Source organism: Lytechinus pictus, chromosome 16 (assembly GCF_037042905.1).
Source record: "Lytechinus pictus isolate F3 Inbred chromosome 16, Lp3.0, whole genome shotgun sequence".
Classification (NCBI taxonomy): domain Eukaryota; kingdom Metazoa; phylum Echinodermata; class Echinoidea; order Temnopleuroida; family Toxopneustidae; genus Lytechinus; species Lytechinus pictus.
This window is the reverse complement of record NC_087260.1, coordinates 27,441,402-27,464,050: the sequence shown is the minus strand read 5'-3', so window position 1 is coordinate 27,464,050 and position 22,649 is coordinate 27,441,402. Positions and strand designations below refer to the sequence as shown.

The 22,649-nt window shown below is 35.8% G+C and overlaps 1 protein-coding gene across 1 annotated transcript in view; it reads right to left on the bottom strand.

The window, feature by feature from the left end:
- The window catches only part of LOC129279437 (guanine nucleotide exchange factor DBS-like), an 85,814-nt gene that overhangs the window by 50,877 nt on the left and 12,288 nt on the right, over positions 1–22,649 (bottom strand). The window contains exon 4 of the mRNA XM_064110985.1: positions 21,842–21,958. Within this exon, the coding sequence (XP_063967055.1) occupies positions 21,842–21,958 (117 nt within the window). The remainder of the gene's footprint in view (positions 1–21,841; positions 21,959–22,649) is intronic.

Below are 22,649 nucleotides of genomic sequence, written 5' to 3'. Positions count from 1 at the left end.
AAATAAATTTTTTTTTTAATTAAGTAAAAATGTGCAGAGACCTTATTTCATTTACTAAAATTAGAATGGGATTAAATTTAGTTTGAAGGGAAAAAATACATTTTATAAAAGTTCTATGACGGAGATTGCAATCACCTTCTTAACTGTTTAAAGGAAGGGGTAATACTTTTACCCCTTCCAATTTATTACACACCATGAGGCACCTGTTATACTAAATAATAGAAGAGCAGGGTTTTCTTTCCTGTGAATAGATATCAAAATTAATGTTATGTTACATAGTAAGGGGTGATAGCTTACTTCTGCTAGCATTTTACACCCTTTTCATACACCTATTGTACTCCATGGAGAAGGGTGTAAGAGATAAGATTTCTCCCTTGTATCAATTACACTTTACCTTCAAAGGGTAAGGGGTAATACTTCACCTTCCTTCCACCATTTCACATTCCTTCACACCCGTGTTGTACTTTATGGAGAAGGATGTCAAAGGAAGGCTCCTTCTCCTGTATCTAGAGACTGCAAATACACCGTACCTTCAAAAAGTAAGGGGTAATACCTTACCCTCCTTCTACCATTTTACACCCCCTTTCATACACCTGTTGTTTTTCAAGGAAGAAGAGGAAGTTATCTCTCCTGTATTACTAGAGATTGCAAATAGACTTAACCTTTAAAGAGTAAGGGGTAATACCTTACCCTTCTTCTACCATTTTAACACCCCTTCATACACCTGTTGTTCTTCAAGGAAGGAGAGGACGGTTCTCTCCCCTGTAAGTTGAGATTGCAAATAGACTGGACCTTCCAAGAGTAAGGGGTAATACTTTACCCTCCTTACACCACTTACACCCCTTCATACACCTGTTGTTCTTCAAGGAAGAAGAGGAAGGTTCTCTCTCCTGTAACTAGAGATTGCAATCCCTAACAAGGTGACTGGCAACTTTCTTAATATCCTCCTGGAGGAAATCAAAACTATAACAAAACTAAATCTCACATACTGCTAAAGGCATCAGTGTGGATATTTCCAAATATAAAATTATGAAATCTTCCAAATTTCACCTTCCTAGTTAAGCAAAAACGGCTACTTTTAATCTCCCAATGGCCTAAATATGGCTATCTTTTGAAAAAGCTTGCACTTTACACTTTAAACTGCAAGTTTTTTTTAGATTAACCACCAGAAGCCTAATTTGTTTTTAAAAACTGAATATCATATACTACACAAATAATCAAGAATGACAAGTTACATTATCTTTTATTCTTTTACTGATTTCATATCTTAGTTAGATGTGGGGGCGTCGTGGTCTAGTGGTTACAACATTCGTCTTTCGATCAGAGGGTTATGGGTTTGAATCCTAGCCATGGCGTGTTTTCCATCAGCAAGAAATTTACCAACATTGTGCTGCACTCAACCCAGGTGAGGTGAATGGGTACCTGGAAAGATTTAAGTCCTTGAATGCACCAAGTGCCTTTAGCAGCTGGAGCTTATAGTCGGGGTAGTATATAGTGAATAGGCAACTAGATAATCAACGCCTCATATATGCTATATATTATTATTAGATATTGGGATTACTTGAAATTTTATGAAAGTGTAAAATAAGATCATTCATCTTACACATGTTGTTAAATAATCAACTATATTTAACATTATACTACAGGATTACCCAGCTCTTTTTAGACCACATTCACTCAATCTATACGAGAACAGGTTTTATCATTCAGGAAATTGTACCCATAGAGCACAAATGTTCTTTTTTCATTGTAAGGAAGAATTTTCTTCAAATAAATCTTGTTCTGAACTCCAACAAATTATTAAAAAAAAAAAAAAACACTGAATCAACATTTTGAAGTAATATTACACATTTCTAGGTTTCCAATATGACTAAACAAAGGCAGTTTTATCATTTCCAAAGCAAAAAAACAAACAAAAAACTGTGTCACTTCTTTCCATTTGTCAGCAAAGTGACCCCCTTTCATACCCGTAGACAAACACAAAAATTAATGATCTTCCTGCAAAAATCCACCTTCCGAAGGGGGGCTAGGGGCTAAAGTTGGACGATACCCAAAGAGAAATGTCAGTCATTACGTAAAGCGGTGACCTCACGCAAGGTCCCTAGAGAGGAAGGACCTGTTACTCACAGGATCAAACTCTAAAGGGAAGAACTATGATGAAAACAGACAGATATACTCTGTGTTAAAGAATGAAGGCAAATTAAACATTGAAAACAATGTTGATGAATTATTAAAATTGAACTGATGAAACTGCTCAGGACAGGTTGGTGTATACATTAAGGTGTAAGCATCGTGATCAGGTGGTTTTGACTCTCACCTCTCAATCAGAGGGTCAGCGATTAAAATACCAGCTCTTATGAACTGTTATTACCCTTCTTCACTCTAATATACATCAAGTGCCTGCCAAGAAGGCTGAAGGTCACGTTTTTAAAAGTCTTTGGTATGACTTGACAAGGGATCAAACCCATGACCTCCTGTCCATCAGGTGCTCTACCACTGAGCCACCCTGTCCAGTGACATTTTTCTGCCACTAAACACTAACTTGTCTAGCATCAATTTCACCTTTAAAAAATAGGAATAATATTGGAATGGGATAGGGATAGGTCCTCTGGAGCAAGGTGTCATCTGAGACAGGAAACTGTCCAAAAGAGGAGACTGTGGTCAATATGGAAGCAAGGGAGAGGAAGAAGGGGATAGAGAAGAGGTATAGACAAAGGAAAGGAGTGAGGGGTGGGATGGGGAGGGGTAAGGGTTGAGAGGGGTGAAGCAAAGGGGAAGAGGGGATAGACAGGGTATCATGATAAAGGAAACGGATGAGGGTGAGATGGAGTTGGGGATGGTAAAGAAGAGGGGTGAAACAAGGAAGAGGAAGGGTGTAGATAGGGGCTCTCGACAAAGGAAAGGAATGAGAAGTTAGATGGGGATGAGGCAGGTGTTGAGAGGGCAAAGAGGGGTGAAACCAGAAGATGGGGGTATCAGGGCTCAAGACAAAGGAAAGGAATGAGAAGGATGGAGCAAGGATAAGAGGGTACATAAGAGGGTTAGAGGGAGGGGAAGGAATATGGAGTAGGAGGTTCAGGGGTTCAAATGAAAGGGGGAGAACGAACATAAAAAGAAGATTTAATTATGTGGTATATATTCAAAGAGACAAACAGGGAGAGAGGGAGGGAAGGGGTTGAGTTGGATGGGATTAAACATAGTGCAACAAAGGATCAGGAGCCAACGTTGACGAAGTGAAACATCGGTGATGTTTAGTAACATCCCGTACTTAATAAGGTGAATAAGAAAAAAAAATGACAGCTAGATGGTGAAATGTTATAGTCCCCTGTGACCAATAAAGTATAAATATTACTTGACCAAAATTTCCTGTTTGAAATGACTGATCCTTCCTGATTGAATATCATATAGACTTATAATAAATCATAGCATGGATACCCAGATTCATAGGGTCGTCCAGTTGCTATGGCAACCCTGGACCGTCTACATCACAAGTGACAGACATTTACTGCTGCGGTCTTGTTACAGTAAAGTCCAAATTTTCATATACAGTATCTATTTAAGGTTCGAAGGTTACTTGTAACCATATTGATGGTAATTTTATCTGTCAGTTACTGCATCAAAATCACTCATTCTCAAGTTCCACCTTATATTATTTACTAAAGTACAGCCTAAATTTTCACATATCAGTAAGTTATTTAACCCTGATAATTGATTGGTTTAAATTACATTATTAGAAATAATCATATTTTGGGTGCACATTAGCTCAAAAGAATTGCCAGTTTGTTTTTAGTTAATTACACCTTAAGAAATTAAAAAAATTTCAAAAGGAATGAAAATTAGTTCTTACAAAGCCATTCCTTATGTTGATTGGTTTCTCATTAATGGGGGGGGGGTAGGATCAAGAATGCCAGCTCATCTAATGAATTATCTTCTGAGAGGAAAATGAGGGGGCTTCCATTTTAATTCATAACAACAGGAAACATTATTCTCTATAATTAGGTTGGCATTTAGTATTAAACATCCTATTGACTGCTCGCTTCCAATACGTAAGAGTAACTGAACAATACAAATTTAAAATTACACTCACTCCTTAATGAGATAGTGGGACAATGGTAAAAAGCAACACAAAAATTGTCTGCATACGTGCATCAGAATGTGTTAAATTTCCTCTGTTCCTTTAAAAATGGTTAGACTGAAAAAAAAATCCTTAATGAGTATAGGACATGGTCAATGAAAATGCAAGAAAAGGTGTTTTTTTGTTGTAGTTGCTAGGATGAAAAGCATCTTTCCCATTTTTTAAGTTTCTGGAATTTTCATGATACAGGTGACATAATTATGTTAGTTTGGATCATCAAAGGTGGCACATAGACCTACATGAGGTATGAATCCTCACTAATTTGATCACACACATTTTAATAATTGTTACAAAATACAAGTGCTGTGTTCACAATCACATTTTCCAATAATCTAAAAAATATATATATCTATAATCTGCAACACAATTAAGAAAAACTCCTGATACATTAATTACTAAATATTTATTATGCAGTGTGTGTGTGTGATATACTATACGAGAGCGAAACTAGTCTACTAAAAGAATTGCAACTCAAAATGTCAAGCGCAAATCCTGCATACCAAAATCAAGTAGTGTTTGCACCTTTTTGTGAAAAGCACCCCATAACTACAGCTAATAGCTTGTTTTAACATCACACAATTTTGTTGCACCTTGGGTAAAAATAGATTAAGGAAAGGAAAAGGGGTGGATTATATTTCTCTTTTTTTTCCTTTCTGAGTTGCCCCCCTGTTGAAAGATTCCCCAGAGGTCATCATTCCAGCGTGAAACAGGTGAAAAGGATCGTGGAGTGTGACTTCACATACACACTGACTCACCTTAAGAATGGCTCACACTTATGCGTTTTAGACTGTGAATTGTTGCGTTTGCCGAAAAAAGAAATACAAAGCCTAACACGGAAAATGATAGCACCACAGAGGTGTGTTTAATCAAAATTTATTGACGAACAACTTTCCTTGGTGAAAGGATTGTTACTATGGTAACTGTCAGTTGATGACAACTTTTCAGGGATGACAACTTTTCAGGGCTGACAACTTGCATGAAATGGTCCTTTAATCATTATATTCCCATCCTTTTTCCACGTTCCATTAATACATAATTTGTGATAATGTATTCACATCAATATCTGAAGAATACTGGAAGTTAGAAGAGACGCAGAATTTTCAGAGGAAAAACAGACTCCGATTTGGAATATACATGTAAGGGGGTGCCCCATACCCATTTCCCTTATTAACCTATTCCATGTCACTTTTCCAACTTTCTTGGGATTTAGGGGGGAAAGTGGATGGTAGGAACATGGGACCACATTACTATTGATCACATAACCTTTCTCAAATTCAAGAATAATGATCCAGAATGAAAATGGGGGGGGGGGGAGGTAGAGAAAATCAGATAGGTGTAGATTGTTTCACCAAGGTACAATATCCATAATATTTCATATCCTGCAATGTCAATAATAATAATAGGTCCATAGCGCATGTACTATAAACATATACTCTAATGCGCTTAATAGTTGGTACTACATGTATATTATTACCCTAGATGTAGCAGAGCTGCCATATAGGCACTAAAGCAATCAAGAAATAATCCTAACTGATACCTATACACCTAACCTGGGTTGAGTGCTGAGAGAAATTAACTCTAAAGTAGGATTTGAATCCATGACACTCTGATCGAAATTCAAGAGTCGGAACCGCTTAACCATGATGTTTCCATTCTAACCATTCATAAACAGTTATATGTACTCTGTACATGAATATTTGAATACTAGTAGTAATTAGGTTGTTTTCAACGCCTATACACCAGGCTGACACTACCCCCCCCCCCCTCGACCCCCCCCCCCTACAAACACTTTGCTACAATACATTCCTCCTTACAAATCTCAGCCACTAGCCTACCTTCCTGAAGATTTTGACGGGAAGTGGTTATGGGGAAGGGGAGACCCTATTAATATCAAACCTACACCCCTCCTCATTAACAGGATATCTGTCTATTCCTGTTGGTGTGAATGATGCCTCTTATTCCCATGATACTGACAGCTAAATGATTGACCCTTTCACACCTTTCACACTTGAAACTGGGCCATCTCTATATAGCTTTGGCTATGAATATATTCCTCAAAAGGAAAATGATCTAAATGTCAAGCATGTCCAATATTTCATCAAAGAGTATGTTTGATTTTCATTCAATCTCATATGACTAAACCCTTTAATCAAATCTGATATTGCTTTCACATAGTTTTCCTGCAATGTTATCTACATGTCCTTTGATACATATCTCTTAAAAAAGGTTATGAAATGTCATAATTAAAAAAAATACTTTTTGAGAAGGAAAATGGCAAAATAACAATAACAACTTGGCACTATTTAGCTTCATATAGTTGCCTATTAAGAGGTGCATCCCCTTCATTAAAACATCATCCAACTTTGTACTTCCTTTCTTGATTGTTCTATTGTACTTTTTCTTATTTGTTTTTGCATTTGTCAATCAGCTGTCCAGTTTAAGAACAAGTGTATTAAAACATTATCTTGAATCTTGAATCTACTATCGTTACTATGGTATTGTATACTGTAGGAGAAAACATAAAAAACAAATTGGTAAAATCCTAAGAGAAAAGAAAATATATTATTGAACAGAGTAATTTGAAATCTGCACACTAGTATTTATTTTGGTACATGTCAATTTACAAAGACTTTCTCAAATTCTTGAAGTAATTTTTCCCATGAATCTTGGATTTAATAAGGCAAAATTTCCTGACTTAAGTTTTGAAAATCATGGACAGTCTCAACGAACCCATACCTTTTCAAGTTTACAGCCACCCTGTATAATGATATAATATTACTGTAATATCCTGATATATGATCCATACAGATCGTCAAACAAACCCTCACGGCTCACCTCATGTATATAGATGAGAATGATATTGTCCTGCAAGTACATGTATATGTATGACTTAAATTTTCTTGAAAAAAACTTCCTTAAAAAAAACCTATTGCTGCTACATGTATATGCCTGCTTCAAAATCAGTGGTTATCAATAAATGGTAAATACATAAGGAAATATGCAATATTCTTTACTTTACAATAGTGTGTACTTCTTCATGATTCTTGTTTAACATTATGATTTATGAATTAATGCTAAAAATAAATGCCATGTTGTGATAATAATTTACACCTGAGCTCCATCAGATTAGAATTAAATGACCCAACTATTTTTATGTATGAATAAAAAATATGTGCAAGATTTTTTGCTGAAATATTTACATAAGGATATTTTTAAATATAGTCACAGGACATGTAAACAGTTATTATACAATAATGATATAGAATTATGGTCTTCATTGTAATTTGCTGTTAATACAAACAAATATTGTCAGCTTAATACTTACATTGCTCTTGAAGAATATTTTACTCTGAGTGCCGGCTCTTCCTTCTCGTATGACCGTGAACCACGAGCGCCGCCTAAATGAATCACTCTCCATTTTTTATCAAACAATCTAGAATCCAGACACCTCTTCCCAAAACTTGGAATCAAAGTACCAATGTTCTGACTTCAAGGAGACTAATCAAGTCTAAAGGATCACAAATCAGTTTTCATTCCACTTATTGTTTTGAAATCTCATGGTTGTTAAAAGCTGACTGTTCAAGTTCAAATTATATTCTAATTTGCATTTGCCAATGTTGTTCATAGCTTGGTAAAATATATGTGCCAGTTTAACAGCTAAATATATTACAAATGATTCTGCACCATATAGCATCCATCCATAGCTAACACATTCCTTTCAAATATGAAAAGGTAGCCACCATTCTATTCAATATTCCATTTCACTGTGGTCCGAAATATTCAGCATTAATCCAAATGGATGAATATATTCCTAAATAATTCCAACATGGAGGTGGATAGTGAACTAGCTGGATAGCTAATTTCATGTTCAGATCAATGCTGATTTATCCAATATGATATGTGCATACCAGCATAGTACGTACAAGAATATAGGACAGGTATTATAGGCCCATATGAGGAAGTATTTCACATTTTCATATTTTGCTCGTGGTTTATATTTCATACCATTCCAAATCTGACAGATGACGGATCCACTTGACTCTGTCAACAAACAGGGGATATCACTTCTCTCTGAAAATCCAATCAAGATCCAAAACTCACACCTAAAACAGACAACACTTTAAATTATAGGGATGAAGATCTGATGTGTTAATCGCAATCATTTCCAATTCCTACATGGTGTAAGTCCATCCATGCAAGATCAAGTTACAGAAGAGTTCTCGACTTAGTAATCCTTATTTGATTAATCCAGAACAAGCAGGCAGAGAATGAGTGAATCAGTGACCTCATCGTGGATGGTCTTACCGTCCAAGGACAGGTTCAAAGCTGAGTCAAAGCACAGGTGTCAATGGCTAGAAACTCTTTACCCATCCCTTGGATAGGACTTAAAAGCTAACAGTCCTATGGCGAGCATTACATGCAAGAACTTGTCGAATGTTTCATCCGACAAAGTTTCATCCAACAATTACCAAAGAAACTTTACCACCCAGCTAAATCAAGATCAGGAAATTAGTCAAATATGACAAGTTGTCGGACGAGAAAGTTGATGACGCTCACTCCTGATTGTTCGCTTAGTCCTGCATTTTCTTGCTTTCTTGGTAGTTGGTAAAATATCTCAAACAAAATCAAAGTTTGAAGCTTCAAGCAACATACTGTACCATTCAATAAGAAGCTTGACCATGTCTAGCGGAGCAAAAACTGGCAAATGAAAAACCTCACAGTATAAAAACCAAAGTTTGAATATTCACAGCTATGTTCCATTCAACAAGATACCTGTGCTTAGTTGAGCCAAAACTGGCAAATGGAAAGACTCACATTATGACTGATGAACAGTGAAATAGATCAATGTACAGCTGACTTCAGCAGAGGAACACTGAGCCAAAATATGACACAGTGGGAATATCCTGAAACGGATATAAGTTAAAGCAAGAGATTATTGTCGTTGAGTTATCGGATACCCTTAGACAAAGCTTGTAGAACGGCGGACTGGTCATACATACATACATAGCAGGAAAAAATCATATTGGTTTACAATTGGTGATATTCCTGGGAGGAAAACAGGATCGGAGGGGGGGGGGGGCATGATAACTGATGGACAAGAGAGGGAGGGGAGAATGGGGGAAGAGTGTGTGTGTGAGAGAGAAAGAGAGAGAGAGAGAGAGAAAAGAAAGAAAGAGGGAAGGACAGAAAAAGTTTAAAGGAGAATCCATCTTGACTCATATTTATTTTTAGATAATACGTATAAAAAAAAACAAGATAGAACTTTATCTTGGTCTTTGAAAGGCTAAAAGTGCTAAAAAGGAAGTCTCATTACAATAGAAAACTTTATGAGAGGTTCAAGTACAAGAAGAACACTCTCGAAAATGTCAACATGGATAGGAGAAGAGATCCACTCTTCACTTCCTTTTTGTCCATTCAAACCTCACAAACTTCCAGTACTGTACTCCTTCTAAAGATGAAGCCTTTAAAAACTTTGGCATGATAAACTGCAAAATTCTAAGGCTATCTTGGCTGTGTTGAATAAACACATGAAGAAGATGAAACAAAAAACGACTTTGAATAAAAAATTATTTTTCTTTAGATTGCAATGAAGGACCAAACCAAAATCAGAATAAAAATCTTAAATGGAGTTAGAAATCAATAATCTTTCCTCAATCTTATTATTGGTGTCCAACACTCAAAGGAATTTAGAGACTAACATTTTTAAATACTAATATGTATGCCCTTTCAAGGAAGCAATAGTAAAACAAAATACATACCATTTTTAATGACTTAATCCTCTAAGAAAAATATATAGAAAATGGATCACATAAGAAGACCTCTTCCTACTTAAATCAAATCTTAATACATAATGCTTCACAATGTAATCTACAATACATGCCCTCCTTTCTTTAATTATGCCATCAGCTTTACATAGTATGGGATGAGGGTAGGATCAAATTGGAAAAGGATATCATGTTCAAGACAGTTCTTAGTAAAATATGAAGAACAATAAACAACTTTAACGAGCATGTCAAAAAAGGTGACATTCAAAGATCAATTAAGAGTTTGTTAAATATGCAAATTCATGTCTCACATTAAAAAAAAAACTAAGCCTGATGAAAATATATATACAGTACTACATGTAGTATATGAAATGTCTTTGCATTCCCCTTAAATTTTGCCAACTAATAACAAATGTTTTGTGAAAAACAAATTATTGAAAAACAGATGTGCAGAAGTGATAAGAACTATCTCATTAAAATATAGGTCATGAAATCGCAATAGGCTTCATATCCCCCCCCCCCATCCCCACTTTCCCCACACTAATTATGTCTATTTGATCAAGACACATGAGAATATATGTGTATTTTTGTTTTATATTCCTTTGAAAAAAAACTTTCAAAGTCAACATTTCACAGATATTTCTATTTTTGCATAAGATTTTCCCCCTGTGTAACCTGCATTGTTTACCAAGGTAAAGGCATAAAACTGAAAACACTTTTTAAAAAGTAACAGTTGGCATATCTGTATCATGTTTTTGAGGCATGTTTCACACTTTCAAGTGAAGTTCAATGTTACCACATCCTGAGGGTGGGTGTTTTTTTTTTACACTTCTAAATTCAAAGTGGCAGCTGTCTATATCAAAATGATGATACTTAGACTGAAAATTGTAAAATGTAAATTGTTGGTGCATCACATTAATTATATAAAGATCCAGTCATCCCTTTCCATTTATAAGAAAGAGGGGGGTGTTTCACAAAGATTTAAGTATGACTTAGAGTCGCACTTAAATGCCGACGCATATATGACATGCAATGCGCATCCTCTATGCATGATCTGACTGATGCGGTCATGCCTTTTAAAACGAATGCAACTAGGCATTAAGTGCGACTCTAAGTCATACTTATATCTTTGTGAGACACCTCCCGGGTGGCTGTTTCATAAATCTGTTCGTAAGCAACATTACGAATGACTGATTGCCATTTCTTGTGCTTAATGATACATAGCAGATTTTCACTAGTGTTGCTTTTAGTTCCTAAGAAAGAGTAACCAGATGCATGTAAATTACAAACAGCTTAAGAAAAAACTCACCAGAATTACCTCTTAAGCTATTTGATGGAATTGGATGTTACCTTTCCAAGTGTGAATGTATGATATTTGCTTTCAATATTGTTTTTTTTTCATCAAAGAGCAATTGTGTGAACAGCAGAGTCATATAATTTATCAAACAAGACAATCTGATTAAATTATTAAACTTTTATTTTTCAAATTAATTTTTTTTTAGTCTATTGCCAATATTCATTGAATAAGTTATCTAGATAGAGTGCAGTTATTATTAATTTCTATTTCAATTATCTTTGTATGTCATTTTGTACGATTGTATCAATCATAATACGCAATTCAGCTGTAAGGCTGCTACTTGTATGTGCAATGTTTTTTATACCGAAAAAAAAGAAGAAAATGGTCCAATGAATGCGTACATACTGCATAACGACAAGGCTATAAGACTAGTATAATGATCACATGGTCAAAGTAGACAAAATCACTAATACAGTCCGTGTAAATCATTATAAACTCTATCATACAGTCTGGATGAAGTGTGAGACAATGCAAATTTGGCCCATCAGAGAGACCATGTCAAATATTCTCGGATGTCAAGAGATGACAAACTTCAATCAATTCTCCCGAGTATGTGTTTTTGTCAGGGTGACTCACTGTCCTAATCGTGACTTTAATTGGTTACTCCTTAATTTTACCCCAGACATTGTCTAAATTTGTCACAGCAGGGAACCACAATCCACATTGTTGAAAACATGGATGGATTTTAAAAAGACAGCAGAGCTAGTGGGGGCATCATGGTCTATTTGTAATGACTCTCGTTTTTAAAACAGAGGACAGTGGGTTCGAATCCAAGCCATGGCGTGGTTTCCTTCAGCAAGAAATTGAGTCACATTGTGCCGCACCCAACCCAGGTGAGGTGAATGGGTACGTGGCCGGATTAATTTCATGAATGGCCTGAGCGATGCTGATTGATGGGCAGTTCGAGTTAAAGCCGGGTAATTATTATTGTGCTGTGTATCCTGTGGGAAAAGTGCTACATAAATCTATAATAATGATAATAGACAGTTCTTGTATAGCGCATATCACATTATGAATAAGGTCTCTATGCGCTTCCAAAGGCCTTGGAAATTATTACCCCGGCTGTACATGAAGCTCAAGCAGCCTTCCAGCGCTCAGTGCAATTCAAGGAATAAATTCATGCCAGGTACCCATTCACCTCACCTGGGTTGAGTGCAGCACAATGTGAATAAATTTCTTTATCTATATAGAATACAGGGGGCGTCGTGGTCTAGTGGTTAAGATTCTCGTCTTTCAATCTGAAGGACGTGGGTTCGATTCCAAGCCATGGCATGTTTTCCTTCAGCAAGAAATTTATCCACATTGTGCTGCACTCAACCCAGGTGAGGTAAATGGGTACCGGCAGGAAGTAATTCCTCAAAAAGCTGTGCGCACCGGAATCGGTAGACTAGATTAGCCGGGGTAATACAGGAGCACCTTGAGTACCTAGCAAGGTGGATAAATGCGCTATACAAATCCTATATTATTATTATTATATTTCCATATTCATTTCTCTCTATTGGTTCTTTTTGTGTGTAATTGTAATTCATTACAAGTTTAATGAAACAGAATGATGCATCTCCAAAACAGCACACTTCTAAAATTGGAACAATGGCATTTTCAAATTTTTTTCATATTTTGCCAAATCCTTCAGAGCAAGACAGATGTGGGTAAGTTGAGGGTAAATGGGGGAATCGTTAATTTGCTGAGAAAAATTCAACTTCTGTATCAAGCAAACTTCACAATTGTCAGAGATGCTACAGGTGGAGCCTGTTCATCAGGGGGGAAAATATGAGTCAAAACAGTCATTTCATTTGTTATTTCTTTACCTGAGGGAATATAACAGTGTTAAAGGATTAATCCAGTGTCATAGTCAGCAAAAGAATTGCCCTTTTCAAATGAAAAATTTAAATTCGTGATAGGTTTTTACATATTATACATTAAATAATACATTTCACCCTTTTCACTTTTCATGGCCGTGGAACCAGGGGGGGGGGGTTCAAGTGCCCCCACCTACTCAACATCTATACACCGATTGGTTATTCCTCTCACTGAACATTTCAAATTTTGAGGAAAGTAATCACACCCAAACAAGATTGTAACAAGAATAGAAAACACAATACAAGGACAATTGGACATCATCACACATGTGATTTGATACATTCCCAATATCAAGGCCTAAAACATTTAAAATTTATAGCAATCAGTCTCCTCTGGTTTGGCTATTGATGAGAAGAAAACACTTTATTGGTTATCTGAGCCAACAAAATAGTACAGGGTATATGTGCTCTTCGTAGATAATTGAATTATCCAAATTAAGAGAATACTAGTCGGGCTAATTGCTTGTTGTTCAGAGTTCTTGAATTAAAAATTTTGCTTTAAGTCGGTTCATTATCAAGCCAATTTTTATGAGGTTTTTGAAGATCACTTGGAATGGTTCCAGACTTGAAGGATAAAATGGGGGACATAATTGATTTGATATTGTGTTGTATAATTTGGAGGCAAGCTGGATTATAAATCATGCAGTGGGGATTTTTAATGTTAAATCAAAGAAAGATTAAAATCACCCAAAATCAAAATGTTTGCTGCCAACAGAGTTCTGTTTCATTTGAATTTTGTGTAAAACTTGCACCTTTCCCATTAAAGATAGATACTGGACTGACTTCACGAATTTACGATATTGGCTTTCAATTAAAATTATGAAAGAGATATTAATAATAGTTCTAATTAACGTGCACAGTAGATGTGCAATAAATAGCGTTTATGACCTTTGTATGGATGGATGCCTGCCTGCTACACACACAGCTTGGTTTTACTCCTCCATATTAATTTTGAATAAAAATGAATAAAAAAACTCACAGCTTTCAAGAAAAGACCAAAATCATCCCTGTCATGTATTTTTCTATCTAGCCATAAAAAAACATTTCTTGTACTTCTCTTTACTTTTTTGTTTTGGCTGTTTTCTAAGCGCCTTGAGCATTAAATAAAAATGGAAAAGATGCTATATAAATCCTGTCATTATTATTTATCATCATTAAACAGTAAGAATTATGAACAGTCACCCCAAACTAACAATAAGTCGCCAGGAAGGGTTCTCTGACTATAATTTGACATTTCAAAAAGCAAAAAATGTGAAAAGTAGCTTATCTGAAAGAGTACTTCTTCTCCTGAGCAAGTCCATAAAATATATACGTCCGACCCCTTGTGAGTGTGGGACCTTCTTATGACAGTCTGTAATGTTCTCAAAGGACCCTGACTTGGTCAGCTTATGAAGTGAAGTAAGAATTGAGAAAAATGGGGGTCGGACAGACAAAAAGTTTGAATATTTTATGGAATAGCCCTTCTTTATACTGTCAAAATTTCAAGTTGAAAACTTGAGTATAAAAAAAGGCAAGAGACAAGCATTTTTTTGACACCACTATTTTTGCTAAATGCTTGAAAATTTCACAGAGACTGCACAATTGCTCATCTCATGCTTGAGAGAGATTTTTTGTCACAGTAATTGACTCTCCATACTTGAACCACAACAGTAGACCAGGGTGCTAGAGCACAAAGGTTAGCGATTAATTGTACGATTGATTTTCATGATCGCTTGTACATTGTAGTCAATGAAATCAATCGTAGAAAAATGTTCTACGATCATTGCTTAGCTCTGTGTTACAGGCCCCAGAGTTTAAATCTAATCAGAGTTCAGAATACGGACCAACATGTTCTATTTTTTTCAGTCATTCCTTGAAACTCTCTGCATGTACCTAAATGTTGGATGATATCTTTCCATCCATCTCACAATCTCCATGAGGGTCTACTGGTTCATGTAAGCATTCAGGATATTGAATGTGAAGATCACATTTCTGACTCCTTGATCCTGCCAACTATGAAAAATTATACTTTCTATGATATCACAACACACGTGTGTATTCTCTAAACCTTCGCAGCATGAGAGTGAGATAAGGCCTTGCCCATCGAGGCAGTGGTTTCTGTATGGTCTGTCTTGTATTGAGAATTGAGCAACCTTTCAAAACATGCTGTATGAAATGTGTGCAATACAGGTGCACTCTATACAGAATGGAACAGCATTATCGAGATGATTAGAAAAGCCAAAGGATATATATTTTCCACAACAAATTTATTGCAATTTCTTAAGTTTATGCTTAAATTTAAGCATAATTTTTGTTTATAGTCATGAACAAATACAGGGAAAACAGATACAAGATTAGTATCTGTATGTTTGGCAAGTGGTAACATAACAAAGTTTTATATAGATGTTATAATGTCATTATAATCATTAGTTTTACATTGATTACTCAAATATGACAGAATATCTCTTCTTGATTTAGACTGGGGGGAGGGTCTTGGATTATGATTGGACAGGGGGTGTGAGGCTTACCCATTTCTAAGGGTCATTTGACTGTGAACAGGTACCCATGTCTTAGGATTTTCTTAAAAATATAGACCCATTTTCCAGATTAATTCTGCTTTGTTTTAGCAATGAGACAATCACATTAAAAAAACTACATTATGAAGTCTGTGATGTATTTCCGGGGCTTTTCCATGGAATTCTTATAAGTATTTTTTTTTTCAGAAACGGACTCATGTCTAAAAATTACTCAGTTGAAAAATAGGACCCATGGATAAGGATTTCTTGCAATAGCAAGACATATGTCTAAAGATTTTTTTGCAAAAAAACGACCTGGAGCGGCACATCCCCGTATGCGATATACACGCGAGTAACCCCCCCCCCCCCCCCCCCCCGGGTTTTAGAAGGGCAATGGACCTTATGTCTTTATCTTATTTCTATCAGACTGTATATCCATGGTCAGGAAGTAATACCTTGTAAACATACTTCATCCTATATAATTTTTTTCTAAATCCTGCACTCCAGGAAACTAATTCTTTTTACATACTCTTCTCATTTTGGAATAAATTAATAAACAGAAAATTATCATTATGAAAAAAAAGAATATTGGTAAATGTAGTATAATATCTACCATATGAAAATGCTGATTTTCTGTTTCATAAGAATATCAGCTCAAACATCGAAGGGTGGGGAAGGCTAATATACTGGGGCCAGTGGTTTATGAAACAGCTGAAGCGCTTTACGGATTCTAAACTGGGCCTAGACTGGCAGAATTCACTGCATATGTATGGGGAACGAGGGGGGTAAAATAGGGAGTAGCTCGTTTACAATCAAATCATGGCTTACAAATTAGACTAATTACTTTTATGAAAGGAATGATTGTGTATCCTGTGTGATGGAAAGAAAATTATTATCAAAGAAAGAAGATTCTAATGTAAACTACTAAGGTTATAATTTATATATTTTTGTGCTTGATACGTAATGTGTCAAATACTTTTTAGAATTGAATTCAAGCATGATATCGCTTCCATTGTCAAATATCCGATCTACTGGATCTTTTGAAAAAATAAGGTGAGAAAAGAGGGAGAGAAAGAAATAGGGAGAAAATAAGAGAAAGCAAAAGACAGAGAGAGAGAGAGGAAGAAAGACACACAGACAGATACGAAAAAAAAACCTAAATATCTTGCTTTCATGTGTGAGTAGAGTTCGTTTCATGACAGTTTTGTCCAAGAAGTTGTCAGATCTGACAACTTTTCCTGAGCTTGATTGGCTGAAAAGCAATATTGATCAGGCAACTGTCGGAAAAAATGTGACTTGTCTGATAAAGTGTCCGACAAGTCCATTCATGAAACACTACTCAGATTGTCTTTAACTGTTCATATCTCTGCAAAACAAACTGAACAATTTTCGTAATCTAGACTTGCCCGTATTCACTTTCGTAAAATTTAATAAGGTTAGGACGAAACTCATCTAGTCTTAGTATGATCCAAAAGATAACAGACAAAATAAGAACAACTTTTTAAAAAGAACAACCCTCCGGGCTACAAGAGCAGAAATAAGGAGAACAGTAGCTGGCTCGGAAGCATTGCATTAGTCACATCTATCGTCATGGATTATGACAAGTTCATAATGACAGGGTTTATTATGCATGGGACTATAATCAAAGACTTGATCACTATCTGCCTATGTGAGCGAGGAAACACATTCATTCTCTACATCTTTGCAATACTGAGAGGGAAAGGGACATTGTACATGGCAGCAATAAAGAAAGAGAGAGACAAGAAGTGATAGCAAATATTGGTCCTAGGAATCAATGGCAGTAAGCAGCACAGGGGCACAAATTTTAAGAATTATGTTACTTTACTAAAAATTTTCACAAAATTCACTAAAAGTGTGCACAAATCCTTCCATTCCACTTTAGAAAATGCAAAATTGCCCCCAAGACAAGCTCAGTCAGTTCAGTACCTCGCTTTTTTTAGTTTTTTTTTAATTGATCATGCATCTAGCCCCCCCAAAAAAAATTTATGTTGGGCCATGGATGAATCTTAAAGACTCAAGTTTTCAACAGACTAAATGCTTCAAATCGTTAAACTTCTAAATATCTGCCTGTGAGTGAGAAGAAAGGAGAAAAGGTAGACTTAAGTCACAAAGAAAATAAAAATGTTACAGTCGGGAGAAAATGGGGAAAGGGTGGAAAAGAAAGAGAAAAACGAGGGTCTGTTTCATAAAAGAATCATTTTGATTGGGTGATGAACTCTGTTGACATGGTTCTTACCAAAATTGAAACCCTCAATGACTCTGGAAGACATTTTAACAGTTACATTTCTTTACAAACAATCTGGGACTGAAAATATTTGCAAAACCAGTTCCTAGCTTGAGGCAAGCTTATACTGTTGAACTTGGCTGATTGTGTAGCTCTCAGAATGTAGTCTAATTAAAACACAGATGGATGCTAATTGATCTAATTCTGCTAATCCAAACTATGGCACACACACCCCTGTACAAGGGAAGTGTTATATAGTTTGAAGGAATGGAACCCTGTGTATTTCATGCAAACTTGTTCAAGTTATCCTGTGCAAACCCCTTGCTTTTAAATTCTATGCAGCATACAGCTTTTTAACTATAGAAAATTTCTGAGGCTAAACACTACTTTTGTATTCTTGCATTCATTTAAAAAATATCAAATTGTAGGAATTGTGTTTGGGTAGTTCATTGATGCAATGAATGATTTGTCAAACTTAGAATTTACTCTGCCAACATTTTGTGTGCCAGAATTAAATTAATGGAAATTACTTCCTGACAAAAACCTCAAAATCTCAAGTTATACCAAATAATTTTGCACATTCAAATATTTGATCATCTAATCCATGATTTATGATCATTAACTGTAAAAATACTATGCTTATGAAAGCTTTGTTGTGTTTGGGGGTTTTATGTATTAAAACAAATTGTGAAAATAAAGTTTGTGTTCTTAAATCTAACACACTTAACATTGTTGGGCAATCATATTATACGAAACATCAGACAGTTATGATATCATTTTATGATGCAAGAGTTTTAACCTTAGTAGTTTCTGCACTCTTTTATCTAACAGATTTGGAATAGTTAAATTGGAACATGTGGTCAAAGTTAACCAGATAGATTCATCTCATTGGCGATCCATATACATTCAGTTCATAGTGGTAAGCAAGACGTAGCAGAAGTACTAGTTGCAGAATAAGAATAAGTACAAGTAGAATAAGGACTACTCATAGTATATAGAACTTTCAATAGTAGTAGAAGAAGTAATTGTTATCACTATCATTGTCAAAATCATTTTTTAGGGACAACAAAGGAGGTTTACTCCTTTATAATTTTATCTTATTCACCAATATTTTGTGTATCATCATTCACCAAACTACTTCACACGTAAACCTATACTACAGGTGTTGTACTTAAGAGGCTTGTCAGAGCATATCCCATAATCCTTGGGGACAGGAAGCAAGGGTGTGGAACACCGCAACAAATTTAAATTCAACCCTGTCGTCTATTGTCATGCGAAAATCAGATCATGAGCTACATAGCGGCGCTCTTGAAGCTATAAAGAGATACCTGTACCTATACATAGTAGTGAATTATCCATGTATATCAGAATTTTCATGGTATAATGTTTGGATCATTCATCAACAGTATGACACATCAGAACAATTTGATAGGTAAATCCGATGCTTATACCTATGACGTGCAAACAGAAAGTCAAGTATACTGTAAGTTTATCTAACAGTTAATAGATTGACCTGATTACCTAAATCGCCATCTCTTTTGATGATGAAAAGATAAATGGTAACTTTTAATTTCTGCCACTCTCAACCCAGGTGCTTCATGGGCACTGAGAATTAATCTCAATTACGTTAACAGTAGGGAAGTAAATGAGTGAATAAGACCAAATTTACACACACTTTGAAGCATTTATTTGAAACAAATAGCATATTCATCACTTGTAGCTTATTAATTACTTCACATACACCATAGATCTCAAACATAAACAATGTCAGAGAAAGGTAAATGATGTACATGGTTAATTTTCAGTCAGATATAAACAAAGTTTGGCAATAAAATTTAAAAGCCCCATTTTAAGGCAGTTGGTGAATTAGAGAGGGAGAGATTTCAAAGGAAATATCAACACATAATATAAATTTGAACATTTATTAAGGACTGTATGACTGTTTCAGCTGAACACATTGGCCCGTATTCTGAAGTCAGGTTTAACTTAGACCATGGTCTAACTCTGTGCTAAAATTACGGGAAGCCAAAAGTGTCAAATTTTTTTATTAAGTTGTATGTTTCTTATGTTTACTGTGCTCTTTCCTGATTCATCCATGGTGAAGACAATCATCCATTTATACTCCCTAGAGAATTGTGAATGATTTGCGAGGCAAATGAGCTGAAATATGATATCTCTACTGTTAGTGATTTATGTAACAATTGGCTATCCATACTTAAAGGAGAATGAAACTCTTGGAGCAAGTTAGCTTTTGTCAAAGCAGAAAAATCAAAGAATAAGATCAACAAAAGTTTGAGTAAAATAGGACTAGCAATAAAAGAGTTATGAGCATTTGAATGTCGAGATCACTAATGCTATGGAGATCCTCCCATTGGCAATGCGACCAAGATCTGTGATGTCACACACGTACAACTCTCCCATTTGGACACTGAAAATATACCCCAAAACATCTCTTTTTGCTCATTCTAATCATATGACAAATGATTCATCAATGATATAATGTTGTGAAACCTCTGTACTTGTCATCTCATAAAGAGAACACCTCACCCTGTGATAGACTCTATAAAAGTGAGAATATAAGTGAAATAAGTACTAGAGTAATGAGGGAGTTGTACGTGTGTGATATCACAGATCTTGGTCGCATTGCCGATGGGAGGATCTACATGGCACTAGTGATCTCAATATTCAAATGCTCATAACTTTCTTATTATTCATTCAATCTTCCTCAAACTTTCAACAATATGTTTCTTTGATGTTTCTCTTTGATATGGATTCAGCAGGTTTCAAGGGTTTCATTCTCCTTTAAACCACAACTTTATACCTGAGTTTAAGTTAAACCTGACTTCAGAATACGGGCCAAAGTGTTTCCAAACATTCCTTCCATGTACATCTACATGTATGACTTGAGATTAAAGTAGCATTTGAGTTAAAATGAAATATACAAAAGACAAAACATTCACATTAAACTGTATAACCATTTTTAATATATCCTCCTTTAATAGAAGATGAAATTTAACAAGGTCATATGCATACCTAGCCTAAAAAATAACCTTTTACAACTTTATTTAGAGAGGCCTGAACATCGAAGGTCAATTTGTTCTAAATCTACTTTTACTTTATTTTTCATGGCTCAACAAATCCCATGCAGTGAAGGTGAGGGGCCTACCAGCCCTAAACCATGTTTAATACTGATTTTCAAAAGATTTTCCAATCAAATTCTGATGACATTGCTATTTTCTACTCCATAAATTAAACACAGGATTAGTCTGAATATAGGTAACATCCGACAGTGCCAGGAGTATAGCGGGGGTTATTTTAGAGAGATATAGCATGGATTGGTGTATTTTTTGATTTTTCATGCTCCCCTCCGCAGAAAAGTGTTTGACAAAACCTCTAGAAACTTGAAAGGATTACAAGTACACATTCTGCTGTTTAGTCTGAAAAAAGGGAAGAATATAGCGATGTTCAGCGAAAAGAAAGGTTGTCACCATAAGCACATTGAAGTCCTTGCAGAATAACATTTTAACTTGCCCATGCAAAAATAGTGTTAAGTCCCAGTTAAAGGCCTTCTGCTATCTACACAGTACTTGACACAATTGAAATAGTGTCCTTCTGCCAGTCTTTTGACGACACATTGATTAATTAAAGACTTCTGGCAGAAGGGAGTCACTCTCAAGAGCACCATAATGCTTTATTTTTCAAACCCTGATAAGAAGAGATTTTGTTATCTATTTATTAGTGTAACTGTTTTTATGAATATTTTTTTAATGTTTTTTATACTTCAAATCAATGATTTCAACAAAAAACATCATCCACATACCTGATGATATCGAAAAAAGAAATTTTCATAAATAAGAAGAAAATTTTTTGAATTTGGAAAATATTTTCTGATTTAAAATATCAAACACAAGATAAGAGCAAAAAGGCAAGCTATTGTTGGATTTTCAATTTATAACTGATTGAGACCTACTGTTAAAATACGTACCATTCTGTCTTCAATCCACCCCTTGAGGTCAAAGTTCAAAGTGCCGCCAAATTCTCCTGTAAGCTGCGAGGGATCTATCCGAGCATGAAGTTCGGAGGTGCTGTCCACAAGATCGATCTGAACGAGAAATATTTGAGAAAAAAAAGAGGGTTCATTGGTGACTCTTGAGGTTCCAGAAGGAGCAAAGACAGCATTGAGGATAGGTCCTTGAAAATAATCCAAGTGGCACGGAAGATGATGGGGTCCACGATCGGTCAGTGATGGGTCATCAAATGTAACCGCATATATTCCTGGAATGGATAGTGGTGTGAGAGGGTTGGTCACCACCATGCAAGGTGGCACAGGACAGTTCAGGGAGTGTTGATAAGTGCAATTGGAGGAATGTCAAAACTCTCTGACGGGCCGTAATGACCAATAATAAAGATTTCCTGAAGGGAAGCGTAGCGATTCCTTCCTTCGTTAAACCGCTACCTGCTTTTCTTCTCCAAACCTGGGTTTTGAATTTCCACAGGTGCGAGGACAAAAGAACAGTCGTAATGGAAGAAGGAGAGAGGAGTTGAGAGAGAGAGAGAGGTGGAGAGAGTGGGCGTCCACTGCAATCTCCTAACAACCTATCTGTCTGTTGGTTTTGGTCTCTGACTCACGTCCACATAGCTCTCTTCTAAAACATTGTTCCGTGGATGCGAGCTCAGCGGCACACACTGCTGAACATGACTACACCTCAACGGTAGCAGCAAGCGCACACAAACAGAAGCCACGTGACGTCAACCATGTGCCTCATATCCCTTTTGGGATCGAGAGGGACGGA